This window comes from Dreissena polymorpha, chromosome 14, assembly GCF_020536995.1.
Source record: "Dreissena polymorpha isolate Duluth1 chromosome 14, UMN_Dpol_1.0, whole genome shotgun sequence".
Classification (NCBI taxonomy): Eukaryota; Metazoa; Mollusca; class Bivalvia; order Myida; family Dreissenidae; genus Dreissena; species Dreissena polymorpha.
The window spans coordinates 33,865,308-33,889,741 of record NC_068368.1 but is presented as its reverse complement, the minus strand read 5'-3'; the positions used below and the strand labels follow the sequence as shown (position 1 = coordinate 33,889,741).

The following is a 24,434-nucleotide window of genomic DNA, read 5'->3' as shown; positions in this document are numbered from 1 at the left end:
TTAAAGAAACGCAATATATCTTCCTATTGATGTAAATACTATGGCTTGCGTAGAGCATGGTAGCTGCAAGTAAAAATGTCGATCTTACAAAGAAATAAGTGAAACCTAACACATTTTATTATATTCAGTTCTGTTACAGATAATAAGTTCAGACCGGTTCAACTTGTATTGATATATGTATCTCTGTTATTAGTCCGTAGCTTAGCAACTATCTAGACTGATATATGGGTCTCTGAAAGTGATACGCATCATATTTACGAGTCACACCGATGGTCACTTTTATTCAAAAGTTGCTTACGTACCGTCCACACGCTTACCTTTTATCCTGATATAAGAGGCACTTCTATTGAATCACTGTTGGATGCGTTTACACCCGTAAATTTAAAATGCGATTTTACTTAGGAAGATAATCGCGTTAATAATATACAAATAATTATTACTGAAAATTTTAAATTACTAACAAATTACAAATTTAACAATCGTACCCGGCCGCTTCATCCTTTTTTTGTTTAGTTGAATACGATATACTATATTTAAACAACTGTTTTAGGAGTCCATGGTGTGGTGCGTTTAGCACTTCCTGTTGAAAAACACTCTGAAGTACTGTTGCATCGTGGTAACTAGCCATAAAACCATTACAATAATTCCCTCATATTCAATATAATTGTTTATTTATTTGCATGTGTTTTATTGTATACTCTGTATGATTAGACTGCTGACAAGTATGCAGCTAAAGTTCAATCTGGAAAGCGGTTGCCCTGATATATAGAATGTATCGAAGCCGAAGACTCCCCATAGAGCCTTGACTAATGACCATCAGAATCTCGAGCATTAACAGGTAAAAATCTAATATACTTCATAATTTCATAAATCTGTACTTTAGCAAATTGCTCAGCGTAATTGACCTTCAACATCTTCTGTACTAGTAGTGGTGGATTTACAGAGGGAATGCATCACTAAAAGGCTTTAAACAAAGCGTAATATTATGATTACATCGCATCGTTTGTTTTAATGAAAACATACATCTTTCTTGTAACAAAACAGCAAATCAACTGCGATTTCGAGTCGCGCATTTTTATATATGCATATACTGTTTTGTAGTCACTGAATGTTTCTTTAATGGTTGTGAACATATTTAGGAAAATATATATATGTCCTTATGCATTCATTATCTGTTTTCTACAAGTCATTTAAGACACAGCGTAGAATGAAGATTGTAAATTGGATGTGCGTATTTACGCATTTTCTTTTATAAAAAACTGCTTTATGCTACATGTTACTGCGCTTGCTTTAAAATCGTTCTGTTGATATAAATGATAATATAAATGATAAAGGTTATACGCCGTACGATCTAGTCCTCACCAACATCTGTACAGCATTGGAGAGTCGTCGACAGTATTGAACATTGTTTGTAAAAGCGCTGTAAAAATCTTACATTCCATGTTCATAAATCCTTTCAACTGAATGGCGAAAAATTAAAAAAATGTGCAGGCGTTGTTCGAATATAAATGTAAAGATAAGTATTGGCTGCGTGGATTCAACGTCATATTAATCTCAAAGGATTATATGATGACACGCATACATTTAATTATAGAATGACAATATTCTGCGATGATACATGTATCACCAGCATATGGATGTTTCTAATTGATATGTTTCGCTTTTTATTATATACCTGTTTAATGCTTTTAACAAAATACAGGTTGTATCAATCGTTAAAATAAAAAATCCCGTATTACGCTACTCGCTGTTTCCAATTTCGTATTACCATACTAGCCGGACTACTTCGACCCATTTAATGACGTCACATTACACGCACCGAAAATAGAAATATTTTCTATTACGAAATATATTACGTAGTACATCGTGTGACGTCATTTCTGTGACAAAACACAATAGTTTTATCTAAACTCTGTAAGGACATGTCGGACGTGGTGTTTTTTAACAGTAAACATTGTGTTAAAAACGTATTTTGGAGTGTGTGTTTATCATGCATAAATGTATATTTCGATAGGAATACAATAAAATAGTGTGGTTTAAACTAAGTTTCGATAAAGACGAAGATAGAAGTAGAAGTGCATATCGTTTTAACGTTTTTTGTTATAAACATCGGCTTAAAGTTGTCAACGTAATTGTTATAAAAATTGGATTAACGATGGCAATCAGGTAACTGTGTTGGAAACCTGTGTTTTCCCGGTTCGAATGTTTACACGTTTATTTACATAAATTGTATTCATACGCGTCTTAAATAAACTATGGCGTACCGTTTCAGTCATTGTTTTTTAAGTTTTGTTTCAGTAAGAAATACATTTGTTAACTGTTTTCATTAGTTGTTGTATATAATAAAAGGAATATTATTTTAGTCAATTGTTCCAAGATTGTGTATCACTCTCGTGGCTTGTGCTATTTCGCATCACACTCGAGCCTCCGCCTCTCGTGTGATACGTCATCACACAAGCCACTCGAGTGATACAAACTCTTGGAACAATTGACTAGCGTAATATTCCGTATGTATTCGAGTGAGATAACACCAATTACTTCAGTATGAAAAAATAAGTAACTTGAGCTGCATCTTAATTAGAGAACTATTGCAAGGTGTGTCATGCAAGGCAAGAGATTAAATGCAAATGCAAAACATCTATACGGTTTGCTATAACTGAACAAAGCAACGCAGTTTGCGTTCGGTTTACGAATGACCGAATATTGAACTCAAATATAATAAGATGTATAAGGGGGATTGAATTAAGTCAACTTACTAACGCACGATAAGTTTAAAGAACAGCTTTACACGCGACATGTCAACAACATTGTTTTAGCGAGGAAAATAGAACAAGATCACAAGGTTAAAGGTTTTTAATAATTTGTAATATACACAATAAAACAGCACATGTATACTGGTTGTACAAGACAAACTCAAATGAGTATTGAAACAAAGGTAAGCACTTAATATACATAATAGGTTTCCGGTTTGTGTGCAATAAGATTGTAATTTTGGATTTCGTTGGCACTAATACAACACACTTATATAAGTTTAAATGATAAAGCCTCAATGTTATTTATCATCATAATTATCTGTATAATCATAATTTTAGCAAACCAGTACGCACATCTAGTCTTGCTTCACAGAATGTATGTCAAACCAAAAAATGATAAAGTGCACATCTTTTTCATGAACATTATTGTAGGTAGCTTAAATACTGATATAAATAGAGCAATTAATGTTTCTTGCTTACAGAATACTTCTCGCAAAGCTGATCTTAATAGATAAGATATGTTTGCGAGGGAAAAAAAATTGCTTCATTTAGCCACATGTTTATCCAGGTAAACGTCTATATGATACCCAGTCTACGAACGTAAGATATAGAGGTATGCGTTATGAAGCCCCCGAAAACACAATGAATCGTTTTAGATTAGCATTCGATCGGTTTCTGTTTGTACGACCTAGTTAAAAGCAAACTCAATGACTTACATTAATCACACTTTTCAAACAGATACATTTTTGTTAAGTAAAAAAATAATGCCAGAAAAATCAAGCTTGTAATGCATCATATGTATTCTTTTAAGATTCGAGTTATTGTTGCTCTTTCAAAAGTTTTTTTTCAAGACGCAAATAAATAATGAAGACGGTACCTCTTAAACATGCTGAATATGTACCATGTAGAACTATTTTGATATACAATATAATGTTGGCACTATTTTAAATTTAATGAAACCTACTAATTAACATTGAGAAAAAAAAAACTCTGCTAAACAAATGACCTGCGATGCATTCCTGACGTTTTTAGTTGTTTTCAATTGTCAAATGTCCCTGTATGGTAAATTAAATGTATATTTTATTACAAAGTAGAATGGAAACATGTTATCGTTCTTATCCATTACATATAATTCCCCTTCATTCTTCATGAAATTTCCCATCGAAAGGGACTTGCCACCTCCCCCAATGTGGAAAAAACGCTGCCTAAAATACAAACATGACCATTAATATAAAGCTGATTTTAAAACATTGTAAAGATTGTAAACTAAATGTTGGCAAGAATGAGACAGAGATGTTAATGATATAATTTACAAATATTTAAGAGAAATAAACAGGTTGTAAAGATATACATTAACTACCAGCTGTAAATTGCGAGGTACTGCTTATTCCAAGGGCCAAAAGTAAATCGCACGTCTTATGACAGCTGTCTCCCTTGACAAAGGCTCTACTTAGTGGTAGTTAATAAAGTCTGTGAAACTTTGTAAAAAAGGTTCAATAATGAATAATTACTATTGATTTTTCGAATGCCTGGTCAATTATTTGAGAAATATAAAAAGATTCAATAGATAACTGATAGACATTACTAAAATGAAGTCTTTTGTGCAATATGGAAGTTTCTTTTTCCCCATGAAACACATAATAGTTGAGATAAAACAAGAGGAAATTGTTCATATACTTTCAAGTGTACCATGGTACTTATGGCACACTGCTCTTCAATCATTGTGTACGCTAAATGACTGATAAGCAATGCAGCTGTATTCAAATTGTAATATCAGTTGTTTTTTCAATAGTTCAGGAATGGGCCCAACATTTTTTAAACTTAATTTTTGATATTTTAATGTTGTTTTTTTATAAGAAAAAAAAAGATGAAAGTTTTTTTAGTCTCCATTAATGGGGGTGGGGCATATAGCAGCCTTACTATCGGCCCACTCGTCTGTACTTCCAACCGTCTGTCATTCTATTTCTTGATTATTTTTTTCAGAAAAAAAGAAAATATTTGAGGATTGAGTTTTATCATTCAATTATTTTGCATGACATCAATTCAAATGGCATACAAGAGATATGAGCATTTATTTCAATAAGATGAAATGTTGAGTGACCTTTTCTTATTACACTTTAGACGAAAGTAACCAGGGAATTACTTCAAGACAAACACACGTTTGAGTTATATAGCTTGAACTTTCTGAAGAATATTTTATAAAGAAATACAAATTCAAAGTCATCGTAATTTATAATGATGTAAAAGCAAACATAGGCAAGTACATATTCCTGTTTTCATTATGTGTGTGGCTGTTTTTTGGACAAGCAGTTTACATTGCTTTCTTATTGAGTGTCATTTTTGCTTATGGCATTTTCTTGTCATTAATATTTTGTTTGCCAATGCTAAAATTGTTTTAAAATTATCTGATAAACTGCTGTGAGTTTACCAGTAAAAATAACAAGCTTTTAGGCCAAAAAAATAAGTGTTAAGTTTTCAGGTCCCACTCCATAGATTTTACAATTTCTGCTTTGATTTTTTTATCAATGGCAAACAATTGTATCAAAATATAGTTTTTAGATTTAGATTTTAATTATAGGTTTTAATTACTTAACATGTGTTTGGAGTCACTATGTCACATCAATTACTAATTCTATTACTCTGATCACAATTTAAAACTTCACGCATGACTTTTGTCTTATCATCTGTGGGCTCTGACAAAGGCTAATAACTCTGACCCGTAATTTAGCAGATTTATTCCCATTTCATTCATAGACAAGTCCGGAAACTGCGCGCAACATTATATATGTATGTCTACTACAGATCTTAAAATAAAACTACACATTGGTTCACTTGTTTTTAAAGCAATCACTTACTAAGACACATAACTTTGACGAGCCTTAAAATGGGATTATACCAGTGTGCTACTTAGAGAAAAGTCAGTAAAGTAAGACGCCAGTTGAAAGTTCTTTAAGGTCACCAAACTTGGTCCGAAAATTTGTTTGTGCGCAACAACTATTTTTATGAGGTTTTGTTTTGGGCCCCTTTGGTCAAGGTCAGTGTTGCAGTAAATAAATTCAGATAAGATGAACATATTGTGCTGACATTTTGTGTTAAGGTAGGAACATACTTGTATTGTTAAGGATTTCATTTAAGGACAGTAGGTGAAGTTCACCATTGCAAAAAATAAAAACGATTTTGTACTGGATAACTTTAGTTTGGATGTATTTATTGTGCCTTTGTTCTGTTTGTAAGTAGTTTACTTGAAGACCTAGGGTGGGATTGCATTATAGACCATTAGGGTAAAGGTAATGGTTTTAGCTCAAAAGCGTGAGTTATGATGGAAGACATGCTTCAAACTTTATTAATTTAATTAATTGTTACATGGTTAAAAATCAAGTTTCTTAGCATGGTCACTTTTCTTTTCCTTTTTCTGGGTCTCGTTGTTGTTTTGCTACTGTTATTGCTGATCCTATAGCAAAGCCAGTACCTGTGTTGCTGATGACTGCTGTTGCTGATGATTATTAATGCTGCTGTCTATGATGATGGTTTCAGTTATACAAGCACTGTTTACTGTTGTTACTTCTGTTGCTGCTGATAATGGCAATTGTCCTGACACTGCTATTGTTTCTAATGATATTGTCACCTTTTTGTCATTTTTAGTTGTTCGCTTGCGGACAACTTATGTTAGTACCATGCGTTGAAAGTCGGTCTGCTCTTAACTACGCTAGGATCGATAACCGCCGCTTTGCTCAGCAAAGGTCATTCATAATCTGAGGATATTAATAGATGCTGATAAACAAGTATAGTGGGATTTTGTGTTACCTCGTTCATAGTGCATGCTGCTATAGCGGGGTTAAATTTGATATGACTGGGAAACATTATTTTGTTCTCAACAGATAGCGGTGATCTTTTGTATTCATGGGTGCTTACAACGCAATAGTAGAAGGTTAAGTTTGTTTTCATTCACAGTTGTCAATCATTAAAACGTTGAACGAGAGTTCACCAATTACTACAGGTATACTACAGACAACAACAAAAATGCTATAATCGCTATTAACTATTGTGTTCGTTAACTTTTTAGTCGCATATTCACGACATTGAATGTGTGTTATAATTGTCAAAACACCCATTAGTGTAAGTGTATAAAAATTATACTACGGGAGTACCCCACATTAGTGTAAGTAGATAAAATTGAACTACGGGAGTGCACATCATATTTGTCCTCACATGTGTTATTACGAGGGTATTTCTTCACCATCGAAATATATCGTATTTTAACATTTGATGTACATGCAGTTTTCTTTCGACACTTCAAATCTTACTTTCATAGCCGCGTCATGCGAAAATGGGTCTTAAGCGTTTCGGCCAGCGCATCTTAAGCCCAACCTGCAAATTTGCGCAGTCTGGTCAGAGGCGATGCTGTTTGCTATAAAATCACCAAATGTGTTAAAATCTCATTATGTATCTCTTGACTAGACTGAGAGATGCGCAGGCTGAGTGGGCTATACATATGATGGGCGCATATGGAATAAGACCCGTTTTCGCATGACGAGGGTCTTAAACAATCTCATTGCGAATTGTAACTGGCACATTGTAGCACAATGCTTTCCGATACAAAATTCATTTCAAAATAGCAAACTTGTAAATAAGGGCATCCTTTACATGTGTTCAGGAACGATTTCCAGACGTGCCGACCGGCATACATTTTTGGTTGGATAATTACCCGATTTTCCTCTTATCGTAACACTTTACTAATACTGTTAGTTTTCTCATCTCAAAAGCAAAACTACGTTTATCGATAGTTAATTATATATTCCCTGGACGATTTAGTGAACGAGTATTGACCCTGAAGTTCTGCGAGATGGATTTTAACGCGTAATTGTAACTGGGCCACCATTTGTGTCGTTTGAACATAAAGAGAGTAGTCCGGAATTCCTTACTCTAAATAGTGATACATCCATTGCGATGAGCACAGACACAGTGCTGTAGCCAAAGTTCAGAGGTTTAATCTCGGATCAGCCTATACAATATTTGAATATTTTCTTGCGTGTTTGCTGACTTTATGTAAACGTCATTTGAGGTGAAAAGCTGGGTAAAACAGCTACACCGAAAAAGCCCATTAGTGCTCTATACCCATGTTGAGGTTAGAGTTGTTGACACCGTGTGAACTGCTAGACTAACAAGAAATGCATATACAACAAAGTACAGGTTAACAGGGCTGTCTTTATGACTACCTATTTCGTGAGTAAAAAGTATTGCTCGCAGATTTATTTTTTATTTATTTTCATCAATTATTAAATTGTATATTTAGAATTTGTATATGGTGTCAAAATCAAAAGTTTTGAAAAGAATGTCCATAATAAACTTATATTCCTAGTAAGATAGATATTCGATACCATTTGCATCATACTTTCTGTGCTTTCTGAACGTCAAAAAAGTATCATGTTGTTGTTAATTTGTCTAAGTTATCTCTTTAAAATAAATAGGTTGATGCAATTAGTTTATACAATAAAATGTGCTCTGTGTAGGTTTGGAAATGAAATCTTAATGATCCGTCCTCTGTGAAAAGGGGGTCTAATGCATGTGCGTAAAATGTCGTCCAAGATTTGTCTGTGTAGTCTGCACAAGCTAATCATTGACGACACTTCGCCTTAAGCTGATCTTCGCTCCAAAGGCTTATCTGGGACGGCACTTTACGCACGTGCATTAAGCCCCCTTTTCACACAGCACGGTCATCATATATGTAACGTGAATCATGCACAAGCATTCATTATTTACGCCATTTTAACGATGAAGTGTATTACCGAGAAAGTATTCATAGCAAGTTCCACGAAAAGTAAGGTTTTGTCCGCCAAGTGAACCAGTGAAAATTGCATGCCAGAATGAACTGATGGGAGTTTTTATTGACGTCGTAAATGTTGGCAAATGTTCGGCGCAAATATCCAGCTGTTTCTTATCAACGTTTTTGTAAGGTATTTTCGATAAATAGTTTTTTTGAACATTTTGTTTGTTTTGTCTTACTCTGTTTGCATCGTGTAGAAACCACTATACAGAAACTTTTGCTGAGGACATTATTAATATTATTATTTTACGGTTCGATAAATATATGTGCATAATGTCAAGTCTGCATCTGAAGAACAACCCTTATGTAGCATTTATGAAAAATAGATTAGTAAAGCCTTAGTCATCAGTAAGTCGATCGTCTGCCGATGTGTCCGATTTCCAGGCATCGGGAAGACTCGACGGGAAGACTGGATTCCCTCCCGGGCCCGACGTCGGGAAATTTTTTAAGTGAGACTTAAAATTAATCCGGATGCCGCCTCATGCTACCAAATGAGCTGAAAAATACGTCGTCCGCTGATCGGACGGTTATCGGTCTCTATTTGTGACTGAGGTATATTAGCCACTAAAGGTGTGTACCCAACCGTGTAAAAATAGCTTACTGATCGACGACATCATATTCGTGTTTGTGTTTTCCTTTATTTCTTAAACGTTCTATATATGTATACCACTTACGATATGCTGTTGCTTTCTTGTTTTATATTCGGCATTGAAGTTCTACTGTAGTAACATTCTCGTAAAAGCACACATACCGCTAGTCTTATACAAATATGAATTTGTCTTTTACATATATTTTCAAATACGATTACACATTGATTGCTCATAATGCATGAATAGTACATGAAATCATAATGAACATTTTAAATTTACATTACTGAGTTTAATAGTGGTTGATGTTCAATAAACAAAGCATGAAAACTCTAATTCCAAAATAACGATATAAAATCTCATGTTGAAATATATTTGTGCAGATTTTAAAGAGACCTTTTCACGATTTGGTAAATGGAAAATTGTTTCAGATTTGAAAAGTTTCGTTGTAGTTATGTTATTGTCGAGGTAACAGTAATACTGAACATTTACCATGCTCTAATATATAGAGCATATTTGCATTTTTGGATGATTTAATAACCTGAAAATGATCAAGCGAACGCGAAACGATTGAATAATTTCGAAAGTCCTGTTGTTTTCGTTATATTATGTGACACTTCGAGGATTGCTTAAATAATGTATACAATACACAATTGGCTCTATGAGGACGGATTTCCAAGTGCTAGTAGTTCGAGTCCAGATTTTTATGTCTTTATTTGTGTTTGTGCTTTTTTACTGGAGCGTTTTAGTTCCAATGTTTTCCTTTCACAATTCAAACATTTAATGTTAAACTTCCATAATTGCGAAAATCGGTAAAAAGTCCCTTTAATATCATTGTCATGCATATGTGTTTATGCGCAGTCAGTGCATGCATTATTCATATGGCAAATGCATACGGCAGAACATACAGTTCTAATTAATACAAATATAACGCATTATTCGTTATAAATAAAAGAACATTCAAAGCAAGCGTTCAAACTTATTATTATCTATTTACAAGTTCTAGAGCTTGTTAAAACAAGCGAGGCTCGTGATACTGTAAAAATAATATTTGTACACGTATTATTCCCACTATTTAATTGCATACATTCACTACAACCATATAATAACTTAATGAAATTACAATACGATAATTATCTGCATAATGAATCAGACTAGCATATAAGAATACGTAATTGCATCATGCTATATGTAAATAAATGTATTGTCAACGTCAAATACTGTAGTCGGTAGATATTTACACGATATTGAAACACACAGGTTACAGCACTATTTCAAAATGAAAGTTGTTGTATTTTGGGGACTGTTACTTGAGCTCTGTTCAGACCCTTGTTGATGCGATTTATCGCATACGGTACACCCGAAAATCCCTTTTAATATTTTAACGACCTCTCTTCTAAATTTCACGTCCATGAAACTGTAGATGATCGGATTGGCGATATTATTTAGAAGATAAATTCTTAGGATCAGATCATAGAATACGACTTCAAAGTCCGACAAAGCATTCCAAAAGTCATCATCGATTGCGTCCACCATAGAGATTGCTATAAACGGTAAATATGTGACAATAAAAACTATCGTTATCGTTAGCATCATAAGAGTAATTTTTCGTGTATGTTTCTCTTTGCCCTTTGTTCCTGATATAGTATGGCGGATAAGGGCATTTGACGTGGTCTTACTGATTTTAGATTTTTTTAATCGCCGTTCAACATACTGTAACGCAAATCTCTGTTCAACGGTGCTTCCAGTCGTAACCAAGGCCTCCTTCTTTGATAGAGCGTTCACATCATTATTTGTAGGAGCATATGTCGGTACCACATGGGAATCATCATGAACTGTTTCTATTGTTGTCCCACATTCGTCATCCGCAGCTTTATATTCAACAGACCTTGCAGACGTAACAGTGGCCGCCTTCAAATCATTATCTGTATCATTATATGTTGGTAACAACTGCGTTTCAACATGAACTGTTTCTATTTTTGCCACACATTCGTCATCCGCATTTTCATCTGGGTCATAGATGCTTTCCGAGTATACTCTACAGCAACAACTGTCTTTCGCTCTATGAAGAGTAATATTCACATCGTCCATTCTTCGAATAGTGCGAAATATTAGACCATACATCACGAGCAGATAAAGAACCGAAAGAACGAAGAGGAGGATAATAAAACTGAGATATCCAATCCCCAAAACGGATTCTTCAGATTCACTGTACGCGTCGTCAATGAAGCATTCACTTCCGGTTATGTTATAGCCGTCCACGCTCATTTGAACCGAACTGTTGCCATAAATGAACACATACGGCAAGGAGAAAATCATTGCTATGATTGCGGCAATTGCACACGCTTTTCTGTCTCCAAAATCTACAATTTGCTTTTTCAATGGACGACACACTTTCAAATAACGGTCCAATCCAACTACAAGTAATATTAATATCGAGCTTAAAGTACATGAACTTATTAGAAAGCTTAAAATCTTACATGTTACAACACTTGGGTAATTAAAAGGATACGTCAGATCTATGATGTGGTACGGTAAACCCACTAAACACACTGACATATCCGCCAAGGCCAGGGATATAATGTACACCCTGGCACTTGACCTTTTGAACTTCAGTTTGTAGACCACAACTACGCACGCGTTCCCAAGCAAACCAATCATCATTAAGATTACAAGAATTACCAATGTTGGAAGATATAATACCCTTTGTTGATCGTTTTCGTTTTCGATGAGCAGAAATGTTGCATTGCTTTGTATTGATCCGGTTTGATTATACATTGTAGTGGTTGAGGTTGACATTTGTATGAGGTTTGCATGATCAACTATTGTAACCCTATAAATGAATCTTTATATATTTCAATATTTAACATTAAATAGTGTCTTGAAATTGTGTTAAGATTTAGCCATTACCACGATCTTTGTTAAGTATCCTGATAGAAACACGTACATTCAATTCACTGTGTTAACAAAAAATCCAAAGCTTCCTTAACGCCTTGGTTCAATCAAAAGTGTTATCATGGTATCAACAGAATAAAACACTCCTCTCTCAAATAATTTGGTTTCCTTTCCAGATTATGAACAGTTTTAAGGCTATCTGATCTCGAGTGGTGGAACACAGCGACTTAACAGTTAACGAAAGCCATGCTTCATGGGGTTCAGGCAAATATCTCAATCTGCATGATAGTCTATATCTGAAATGAATAAATATGAGTTAGCTTTTCATCATAAATTGAAATGGCTACATGTTTTGTATACGTTTAATCAAAAGCATGACGGCATAATAATTGATATATTACTAATCGATCATCTGAATTAACATTAAATTAATATGTGAATCGGATCACGAGATAATACTGATCTAATGGCGGTTAATGCCATTGTTTAATGCAAATAATTAATCGAACGTCAATCAAAAATGGTGAAATATAGATTATAATCTATACTACACATTGTACAATTCATATGAATTAAAACATGAAATATTTAAAATAATATTAAGGCATGTGTTGTATTTCTGGGTAATAATATAAAGGTGAATGTTGAGCTGTAAACACCAGTATATTCTATTTATTAACAATACGTAATCGAACATAAATTCGGACGAACCCACAGGACTTAAATAGGGTGCCATGTGAAATCATGTATTTCACTTTACAAAATACTTTTGTGTACACGTTATAACTTGATACATTTGACACGAGATTACTGTTAAGAAAGAAATAATTATGTTTTTATTGTAATCGTCTGCTTTTAATTAAAGTATTTGTGTTATAATCGCTATACATCGTTTTAGGTTTGAATGTAAAAACAGCTTACCCACATAGATACTTGCGATACAAAATAATCTATACACGTTACGGGTATTTTATGCTATGGTAGTATTTGCATATATCTATATATAGATAGAGATTAAGGTCATGAATTGAAGAAGTCCATCGATAATATAATTGAGAAGTAAACGATGGATTTTCTTCTATGCAAACATTCCAACACAAACAGCGTACAGATTTTAAGTCACCAATGTTTCGATGTTTATAATTAATAGTGATACAATATAAAAATGTATCAATCTATATACGTCTTATTAAATTATAATATTATAACTCATTAAAATACACAATCCAAATATGTTATGAAAATCTATGTTTCATTGTAAATCGTTACATAATGGTTATTGAATTTTACAATAAGGGACTTATATTAACGCAAAACCGCATCCTTAAGTAACATAAGATATAATTTATTGAGTACTTACTAAGCTTTGCATGTAAAATAGTTTCATACTTTAACAATTGAGGTATATATTTTTTTTTTTTTAAATACACAAACAACTTGCAAAACAATACGTATACCTACCTTAATGATTATTGCAAATTTACTTCCGGAATAAAACATATAATGCGAAAATATTGATAATTATATTCCCACACGTTGATGTTGATTCTGGTAGTACAACTGCAAACTTAACCTCGACAGAAAACCGACACAGGCTGTTTCAATAAAAATATTTATCACAAACAGACAAAATCGATTAGCACTCTTCATTTTCCATCCGCTTAGCTTGACGTGGATATCCCATATGTTTTCACCATCACCGATTCATCCGGATCAGCGAACAGCATGCTACAACTGCCTGAGCTCAAGAAGTTGATATCACCCCTCGTACGTTAAATAAACAGTTTCAATCGACACACTTACTGACACGTGATGTGGGGGATAATGTTACTCTTTGCTAGCCCAACGTGCGTTAAATCTGTTTTAGATGAACATGAAGATTCGTTACACATATTAGGTTTAGGTATTTTACAGTGTTCTATCATAAACGAATAACATATATTATTTTACGAGTAAACGTACATTTATTGTTTAATATCGAGAAATGGGTTTTCAATCGCGAATTACTGCCAGAGATGTTCTTACTTTCTTAAAAACAACTTAAAGAATAAACACGTTGACTCCCTATTTATATGCTTTTCGCATGTAGTTTGGCTGAAATGCAATAAGTACGCTTCGATTTCACGAGATGATAACTATTAGATTAAACATATTTAATTAAACGTTCAAACATGGCATACATGTGCATAGCATATACAGTAACAACTGAGTCACTTTGTTCCAAACAAGGATTAAAACGAAAGATCAAGATCTAACAGGATTCTTTGCAATTATGGAGAATGCTAACTATTCTTCCGGACGTGTCAGAACGAACATTTGAACCTTCGACTTTCCGTTCCTACGTGAATTATCTACAGCCTAGGCTAGGGCAGTAGTAAATTGTAATTAATATAGTTACTATAACATAACGAATTATGATAATAATAACTATATAAGAGGTAGAACAAATTTGCTTTTAAATTAAGTTCATCCCTAGCTAGATTCAGCCAGCGTCACGCATCAATTATAAATCGTTACATAAAAATAAAATCAACAACACACATTCTAAAATCAAAACCTGCAAATAACAATATAAATTAAATTAAATTAAATTTAAGATAATGTGAAAATAAAAAGTAATCCATAGCAAATTTTGAATAGTATTTTTAATTTAAAGCTTTCCTACTACATGTATTTACATTGAGAAAGGAATATCGGGGATTCTTATCTGACTTACTTTTCACCCTGTAACATTAGTACATTCTATTTTTGTTTTAGTGCACAATACGTATGATAAAACTGATATCAAGTATTCGGCATAATCTAAATCTGGTTATAGCGATCGCCATCTTCGTATCAGTCTGTACTGTATTTGTAGCTGGTATATCTGCATAATTGTTGGTGGTAATGAAGACAAATTAGCACATAGCAATGATAAAATTGGTTTCAAACCAAGAGAAATATTTTGATAACCAGCGATCATGTAGCGCAGTATTTTCTATGAAGATTTGTGGCTCATATCCAAATGGGCCTTGCTCTGTGAAAAGGGGGATTAATGCATGTGCGTAAAGTGTCGTCATGGATTAGCCTGTGTAGCACGCACATTTACATAAATATTTTATTCCATTTACTTTCTTTTTTTGGGAAATATAATGAATGAAGAGGGATACTACAATTCTTCTAGCAAATGTTTTATCTGCGTGTTCAGCACGAAACAATTATATATCTAATGATAAGGCTTGACAGATGGAGCAGTGTTACACTCCACTCTCGACCTCAATTCAGTTTTTGTGTGTCCCTTTACATTTAAAAGATTGTCAGCGCCAGAGCATATGTACTTAGAGGCTGTGCTCTCATATTTAGTTATTACTACGACATTGCATTCTGTTTACTCGTATATTTTATATCATATAAGTATTGTTGTTCAATAACCTGATGTACGCTTCGACGAAAATATTTTTAAATGTTTTCGAAATCGAAAGTGAAAAAAGTGAATGTATAAAGCTTTAAACAATCCGTTATTCCAGTAGTGATATTGTTACCTCACTTTAATGAATTGAATTCCCACCCGCAAGGTATCAAGCTTAGCTCGCGGTCAGTAACATAAATAGTTATATCAACGCTATCGCGTTAGCCATGTGAATTTGAAGTTTATTTTGATAAAAAGATATTAAATGAGGACATACGGCGATATTATTATGGAGGTCAATCTTCGATTCTTAATGTGTTTAAAACAATTGCATGAAATGAACCAATTTTGAGTAATTAAGTTCGAAATATTTTACCATCAAGACCATTTATTAAGCATGATGATTTACGATACTATTAATAATGGAATGAAATGAACGACAAACAACTAATATGTCTTTTGAAATGCGCGCGCGTTAATATTTTCATTTTTCTTGTGTTTTTTCTATTCTGTAAATAAAGATCAATAATATTTAATAAAGCGAAATAAGCCCCGAAAACTGATTTTCGTATGATGCAGCTAAGACCTGCGCAGAAAAGGTATTCGCGATATTTGATCTTATAGATTTATATTTTGATCGTTCATCAGCACCGAACACAATCAGCGCCGTATGTCTTTTTTAGATATTTCTTGTAACCTCAAATTGATTTGACCATTTCAAAAAAGCACTGTTACGAGTTGATATGGGCGCCGTTAATAAAACGTTTATTTAATATGTTCAATGTTAAAAAATATGATGAATTTGATGATTTTACATCGACCATTACATGTTTAAATAATGAATGTTTTTTCCAGCGCAGACATCACTTGATACGTCTGTGTACCAACATATTATTGCCCCGCCTCAATACACATTTTGTAGCTGAATAATTGTGCCTGTTGATCGATTCGCTTTTAAACGTTTGCCTCGTCTCCCTTAAGTTTCCGCTATAACAAAAGTGTCATTCGTAGTACACTTTGCATTATTTAATACTTTGCGTTATTTTTTAATACACAATTCTTCTAAGACATTTCTACACAATTCTTCTAAGACATTTCTCAAAAACTATTTTGATATAGAACTATCTAAATCATGCACATACAATACATCATTCATGCTATCGAAACAACTAATCATGCCATTAACAAAGTCTTTACAGCGAATTCCATGAATGTTCTTGGCAACAAAATGCACCGATAACAATTGCAAGCTTATATGAACTATTAAGATTTTTTATCGACGCCATAAATTTTCGCTGATGCTTCGGCATAAATCTTCACTGTTTAATGTCTTCTAATCACGATGGTTTTCCAAGAACTTACAATAGTAAAAGTAACAGTGCGTCGAATTGAGTGAGATAACTAAACAAACACTTCTTGAAAATATCACGATAGAGCAAAACAATTTGGAACACATAATACACAGAACATATACGTTTAACCCATTTATGCCTAGCGTCTAGAAAAAAGGCATTGGCAAACAGTGTAGACCCATATGACACGCCGCTTGATGCGGCGTCTCATCAGGGTCTGCGCTGTTTGCTTAAAGGAATTTCTGTAAGAAATATTCTAAATATAGAAATAAATATACAAGACATCCCTAATTTTGTAAATTAATGATCCAATTTAGAAGGATGGGAGAGTCCACCAGACATAAATGGGTTAAATAACAATGAAATCATCATAAGTATTAGCAACTATAACTTCAGTCGGTCAGTCGGTCGTATCTAAATAACTAAAAAAAATTCAATAAAGACATGAACGTGAAACAAACATTGATACCAATCGAAAATTATCAGGGGAGATATGTAGGATCTGGCACGAGTTGTCATATCATACCATATTTTAGTAAACGAGTTCATGAATTTTTTTAGTAAGCGAGCCTTTGGCGAGCTTACTAAACGAATTTCCTGGGCGAGTTTAATACAATATGGTATGAAATGACACAGAGTGTCAAATGTATAACATCTTGCTCAAACGACTATACGATTTGTTGAAGAAAACAATTTTAATAAATGCCGTAAATTTTCAACTGATAAGTATTTGTAAAACAATTACGGGACTAACTTGTGTATAACTTTTGTTTGTACACATATTCAACATGTTTGAGGCCGTTTTTTGGTCATTGCTTAACATGTAACATTTATTCCAAATTAATAAACTTGAAATTATCTTGTGTTTAGTATCTTGTGGTGCGGAAGTCTAGTGGTAACACACTGGTGCACCATTCCAGAGGTCCCCGGTTCAATTCCTCGCCGGGGCACTGGAAATTTTAGAAATGCTTTAAGTGTTTCCAACCCAACTAGAGATGTACTGGTATGAAACTCAGGTAATTCTCGCGTGTATCGGTGTTATACATTGAGCACGTAAAAGAACCAAGGGATCTATTCGCAAAGAGCTAGGGTATCGCACCCGGATGCCTTGTGTCTCAATACTGTCTCTTCTGCTTGCTGTCTCTTCAGCAAAAAAAAACATAAAATAATAATAATTAAAAAAAAGGACCCAATTGGAAATAAGTGCTTGCACTTTCATGGGTTATCCTTGACCGCAAGGTCAAAATAAATACAATACAATACAGTACAATACTACAATACATTGAAATTATATCGACAATGGTCGTATGCTGGCGAATCTTTATCGTTATTTTACCGAATGATGAGGACGTATTTTATATGCTTAACAAGTAAAAACTGATAATAACAGCACTTTGCAATTAAGTACAGTCGAAACATAAACAAGATTTGATAACTATCTAATGTCGTAAATTTTGTAAGTTAATTTCATTCTGGGTTAAAAGTCAACCAATGACATGTACGGTTTGATTCTCAACTTCATTTCGGGCCTCACATAACTGTCGACTGTATGTCATAATAGCCGTGAATCACTGTCAAATCGAAAGAATAATAACGAATTTCGTAGTCGCATTGCAACGTGTAATTAAGTTGCCCACAATGTGTTATCTAATCTAATCAGTTGAGGTTTTCATTTCTTATTGTATTTCCCACAAAAGATATGAAAGACGTATTATCCACACATTTTATGCAGTATCCCTACGTGATGTATTATTGTTGAGGCAGTTATTGCCAATTAATTTCTAAGAAAACCGTCTCCAGAAAAACTGCGGTCGATCGCAGGGCATACTGATCCGATTTAGATAAATTGTTTTATATGCGGTATTTTTTAAGATTGGTCATGCGCATATTGTCATGTAATGTGTCTGTGATGTTTAAGGGAGTTTGTTAGATTCGAGAAATATACTAGGACGAATAATCGTTTTCAATATGTTTAAGCTGTCTTAATATTAATATTAAGAATATACGTTTTGATGATACAAATACCGCCTATAAGGAAATGCCGTTGGTGTTTTTTAAAACAATGCGATGAAGTGTTTTAAATGTCTTTTAATACGAGAGGTGTTCCAGAAATAAATAAAAACAAAAATAAATAAACACAATCAATTGCAAGAATACGTAAATTCCATCAAAGCTATAATGAATTGTTTTAAACAACATTATTTAGAATTGTATTTCTTATAGCAAGAGCTTCCTTCATATATTTACATAATGATGTGTCACATGAAACTAATAACTTGTGGAATTTATATACAGATGGGTTTATATAAAAAAAATCCGGCTAATATATGTTTTCCTTAAATCAGTGTAACAGCGGGATAAACATATACAATGGTATCCATCTGCTAAGTCAACGCCATTACAGCATAAGCAATAACGTTCATTTCGTGGTATGTTATTTTGGATGTTTCTGCCAGTTTGTATCCTCAGCGAATGTGCAGAGACTCTTAATCTTACAAAAAATAATCGCAAGCGTCTAGGAAGTAAATCTAAATATGTTTCATATTCCAAACAGCTTTTAAATTTTTTATACATATGTTATACAGTACTATTAATCATTTTACTATACCACTCCTGTTTAAAATTGTCAACAAGTCTACATTTGAACTCGTTAATAAAACATTTAACTTCTACAGCGTTTGGATTTTCAAACATATAACCAAATCCAAGATTGTTTAACATGTTCTTTACATTTGAGATTCAGTTTGTATAACCTTTATTGCAATCGCTCAAGGCTTGTTTGTACACAGTTTGCATTATGATATTGCTATTGTTCAGAACTTTAAACCAATATTTAATCATGTTACGTGATGTATTATTGTTGAGGCAGTTATTGCCAATTCATTTCTAAGAAAACCGTCTCCAGAAAAACTGCGGTCGATCGCAGCACATACTGATCCGATTTAGATAAATTGTTTTATATGCGGTATTTTTTAAGATTGGTCATGCGCATATTGTCATGTAATGTGTCTGTGATGTTTAAGGGAGTTTGTTAGATTCGAGAAATATACTAGGACGAATAATCGTTTTCAATATGTTTAAGCTGTCTTAATATTAATATTAAGAATATACGTTTTGATGATACAAATACCACCTATAAGGAAATGCCGTTGGTGTTTTTTAAAACAATGCGATGAAGTGTTTTAAATGTCTTTTAATACGAGAGGTGTTCCAGAAGTTCATGGATTTTCGCTTAACTTTCATTCCAAATAATGACGCATTCGGATCACCAGTTTCAGACAGACAGACAGACAGACAGACAGACAGACAGACAGACAGACAGTAAGACAGACAGACAGACAGACAGACAGACAGACAGACAGACAGACATGCAGAAAGACATACAGACAGACAGACAGACAGACAGACAGACAGACAGACAGGCAGACAGACAGACAGACAGACAGACAGACAGACAGACAGACAGACAGACAGACAGACAGACAGACAGACAGACAGACAGACAGACAGACAGACAGACAGACAGACAGACAGACAGACAGACAGACAGACAGACAGACAGACAGACAGTTTATTCAGACTTATACATAAGCTTATCGTCCTTATACACAAATATACACATTATTTTCTGTCACGTAAATAGGTATAACAACATAACATTACATAACATAGCATAAATGGTCATTTAAGACTACACATTTAAATAAACACAATCATTTGAAAGAATACGTACATTCCATCAAAGCGATAATGATTTTTTTTAAACATAACATTACATAAATGGTAATTTAAGAATACAAATATTAATACACACAATCATTTGCAAGAATATGTAAAATCCATCAAAGCGGTGTTTATAAATAAACACAATTGCAATAATAAGTAAATTCCATCAAAGCGGTGTTTATAAATAAACACAATTTCAATAATAAGTAAATTCCATCAAAGCGGTGTTTATAAATGAATACAATTGCAATAATAAGTAAATTCCATCAAAGCTGCAATGAAATTGCTTAACATAACATAACATCAATGGTCATTTAAGAATACAAATATAAATTAACACAATCAATCGCAAGTATGCGTACATTCCATTGGAGCGGTGTTTATATATAAACACAATCAATTGCAAGTATGCGTACATTCCATCAAAGCAGTGTTTATATATAAACACAATCAATCGCAAGTATGCGTAAATTGCATCAAAGCGGTGTTTATATATAAACACAATCTATTGCAAGTATGCGTAAATTGCATCAAAGCGGTAATGAATTTTTTTACACATAGCATAACATAAATGGTCATTTAAAAATACAAATAAATGTATAAATAAACACAACCAATCGCAAGAATACGTAAATTCCATCAAAGCAGTAAGGAGAATTTGTAATCATAACATAACATAAATGGTCATTTAAGAATACAAAAATAAATAAACACAATCAATTGCAAGAATACGTAAATTCCATCAAAGCTATAATGAATTGTTTTAAACAACATTATTTAGAATTGTATTTCTTATAGCAAGAGCTTCCTTCATATATTTACATACATTTAAAATAACTGATGTGTCACATGAAACTAATAACTTGTTGAATTTATATACAGATGGGTTTATATAAAAAATTCCGGCTAATATATATTTTCATTAAATCAGTGTAACAGCGGCATAAACATATACAATGGTATCCATCTGCTAAGTCAACGCAATTACAGCATAAGCAATAACGTTCAATTCGTGGTATGTTATTTTGAGCGTATCTGCCAGTTTGTATCCTCAGCGGATGTGCAGAGACTCTTAATCTTACAAAAATAATCGCAAGCGTCTAGGAAGTAAATCTAAATATGTTTCATATTCCAAACAGCTTTTAAATTTTGTATACATATGTAATACAGTACTATTAATCATTTTACTATACCACTCCTGTTTAAAATTGTCAACAAGTCTACATTTGAACTCGTTAATAAAACTTTTAACTTCTACAGCGTTTGGATTTTCAAACATATAACCAAATCCAAGATTCTTTAACATGTTCTTTACATTTGAGATTCAGTTTGTATAACCTTTATTGCAATCGCTCAAGGCTTGTTTGTACACAGTTTGCATTATGATATTGCTATTGTTCAGAACTTTAAACCGATATTTAATCATGTTAACAAACCTGTTTACATACAATGGGTATCTACCTAATTCTCCATAAACAGCAACATAGCATGTATTTATTTTTACCTATAGCAATCTCTTGCAAAATTATAAATGTATGCGTTCTATATCATCTGACTTCGTAAACCCCAAACTTCTAGGGCATAATTTAATATAGAACCCACAAAAGCGTCAAACAAATGGCAAAATATTTTCGGTTCTATATCAAATCCATTGCATTTAAACAATAATGTATTCAATGCTTTAATAACGGTGATCTACTTCCATATGTGGCCGCAAGAGATCTCGGAGGCTAAACGTGATAGTTCGCTAACGTGTATGCACAATAGGCTCCACTTGCACATATTATCACATCACCTCGCACCAATGTCAGTTGAATGTTCTTTGTCCAGTCACTTGATCTTACTAAGAGCTTTTGGCTCCATTTGTGTTCCCATCTTTTCAATCGAACCGTACATTGGCAACGTGCTTCATCGGGTAACGCCTAACTTTTTCAGTTATATTCTTATTTTGATAATAGGAAGTAAATGTAGGTGTTATATCCACATCTCAGAACACTGCATTGTATCCGCAGTTTGTTGTGAAAGTACTTAAAGTGTGTGTATGATTTATTTATGTGCATATGGAATTACAGTTTTTAAATGTTTGTATGCTTTAATGTATGCAGGTATATATTTTCCATAAAACATAAAACATTGCAATAACCATGTATGTTCCAGCATTAATTAAATCAATGTGACTTATATTCTGGCATAAACGCATCTTTTCCACTGATTTGATGACTATTTTGACTATGTTATATTATATAAGGTTGTTATAACATCAAAATATTTCCGATATAAAGAAAATTTGGTAACTTTATATAAGACAATCGGTAATGCAGCTGATATATGCAGCCAAATTGATAAACGAAACAAGTGGTGTGTGTGGGAATTTTGAAACATGTTTACAGCTGCAGAATGCAGGTGATGAAAATTTAAAGATAACGTGCCATAGGCGACGCTATCTCAGTGAAACATGAAAGGAAAGACAATTTTGCGCACAGATTTTAATTTTTTCCTCAATTTTTATGTGTTGCTGTTGCAATTATCGTACGTTATCAAAATTCAAGAACTAAAGTAGAAAAAAATGTTAACATTTAGCAATTCATGATTACTTCCGCTGACAGCAACGCAAGACTTGAACACCGATAAACATGAAAATATTGAAAAAAAACTAGAAGACATTCCAGAGGCTACAATTCGGACTCATTCTCAATGTCTTCAGAATCTTGACAACTTCAAGGCCAAGATCGAATCTGGGGCTCGTGCATCCGAAAGCAAGTAAATTAGGCCTTATTAAAACAATGTGACCACTCTATATGCTAAAACAATGATTAAAGCGTGATACAACATTTCAGAATGTTTTCGACAATATCATGATTTAATATGGGTCAATGATTTAAAATCAATGAAACGAGCTCAAGTGTTTGGCAATGTATGTACATTAAAACCAAGGGAGCACATAAGGGCCAACATCATCTAATTGTTTATCAAATTATTTAATAATATTGTTATGTATTGTGTCTAATTATATATACTATTCATGTTAATAATTTAAGAAATCAATGTTTATGCGATGCTATGGTTGATAGTTTTATAATTCGGTTTTCTGCAAAAAGAAATATACCCATGTATGCTTAGACATTTTAACACAACGGTTTATACTCATGTTAGAGATAAAAGGTATGTTTGTTGTGTTTGTGTAGAACGCAAAGTCATGACAAACCTCTGTAAAACCAATCTACCAACCCTTTATCTAATTAAGATTTTAAAACACTTTTTTTCTCAACGGCTTATATAGCTCCTACTTGCACTAAATTGCGAAACGTTTCATTTGCATTAATCACCGTCGTATCGACTTCGCAAGCATAATCCGCTATTTATTGAATCATTTTAAATCTTATAATTGTTTACAAAGCTTTCAATCAAGGCCACGAACGTATGTTGAGAACATGCGTACATCTCAAAAATGGGGACCTGTTGAATTTGAGAGGGTTAAGATCGTCGTGTTTTGTGTAGTGCTCACACATTGTTTAAGCTTATGAAATCGCGACTTTATATGATATACTCGAACACCGTTTTTAAGTGGGATTTTTGTTTTAAATTTCGAAGTGAACTATAATGGCGTTTAAGTTCAATTACTTTACTTATAGTGATTTTTATAATGAATAGAGAATATCATAAAGTGTCCCAAGATCCTTCCGACTTTCCTGCAGTCTTGCAGTGTTTACACGTGTTCCTGTTATTTGCAGCAAAAGTGTTTGGGGATTGGTTTGGTAAGATTAATCATAAAAAAAGCAAAATGAGTGAATGTCTGCTTAACTGAGTGTTCAAAGATAGACATTTGCTGAATTTGGTATATTAAGTAAAACATTCTAAACATGCACGTCAATTCGTTTTATTAGTAACTGTCGAAATTTGAAATCAACG

General features: G+C 33.3%; 2 protein-coding genes across 2 annotated transcripts in view; both read right to left on the bottom strand.

Annotated features, from left to right (window-relative positions):
• Positions 1 to 13,863, bottom strand: part of LOC127858235 (D(2) dopamine receptor A-like) — a 210,249-nt gene extending 196,386 nt beyond the window's left edge. Inside the window, exons 1-2 of the mRNA XM_052395220.1 lie at positions 13,521 to 13,863; positions 10,879 to 12,355 (exon numbers count right to left, since the gene is read on the bottom strand). Coding sequence (XP_052251180.1) covers positions 10,879 to 11,963 — 1,085 coding nt within the window. The 5' untranslated portion in view covers positions 11,964 to 12,355; positions 13,521 to 13,863. The remainder of the gene's footprint in view (positions 1 to 10,878; positions 12,356 to 13,520) is intronic.
• The window catches only part of LOC127858252 (transmembrane protein 272-like), a 204,288-nt gene that overhangs the window by 153,850 nt on the left and 26,004 nt on the right, over positions 1 to 24,434 (bottom strand). The window lies entirely within an intron of this gene.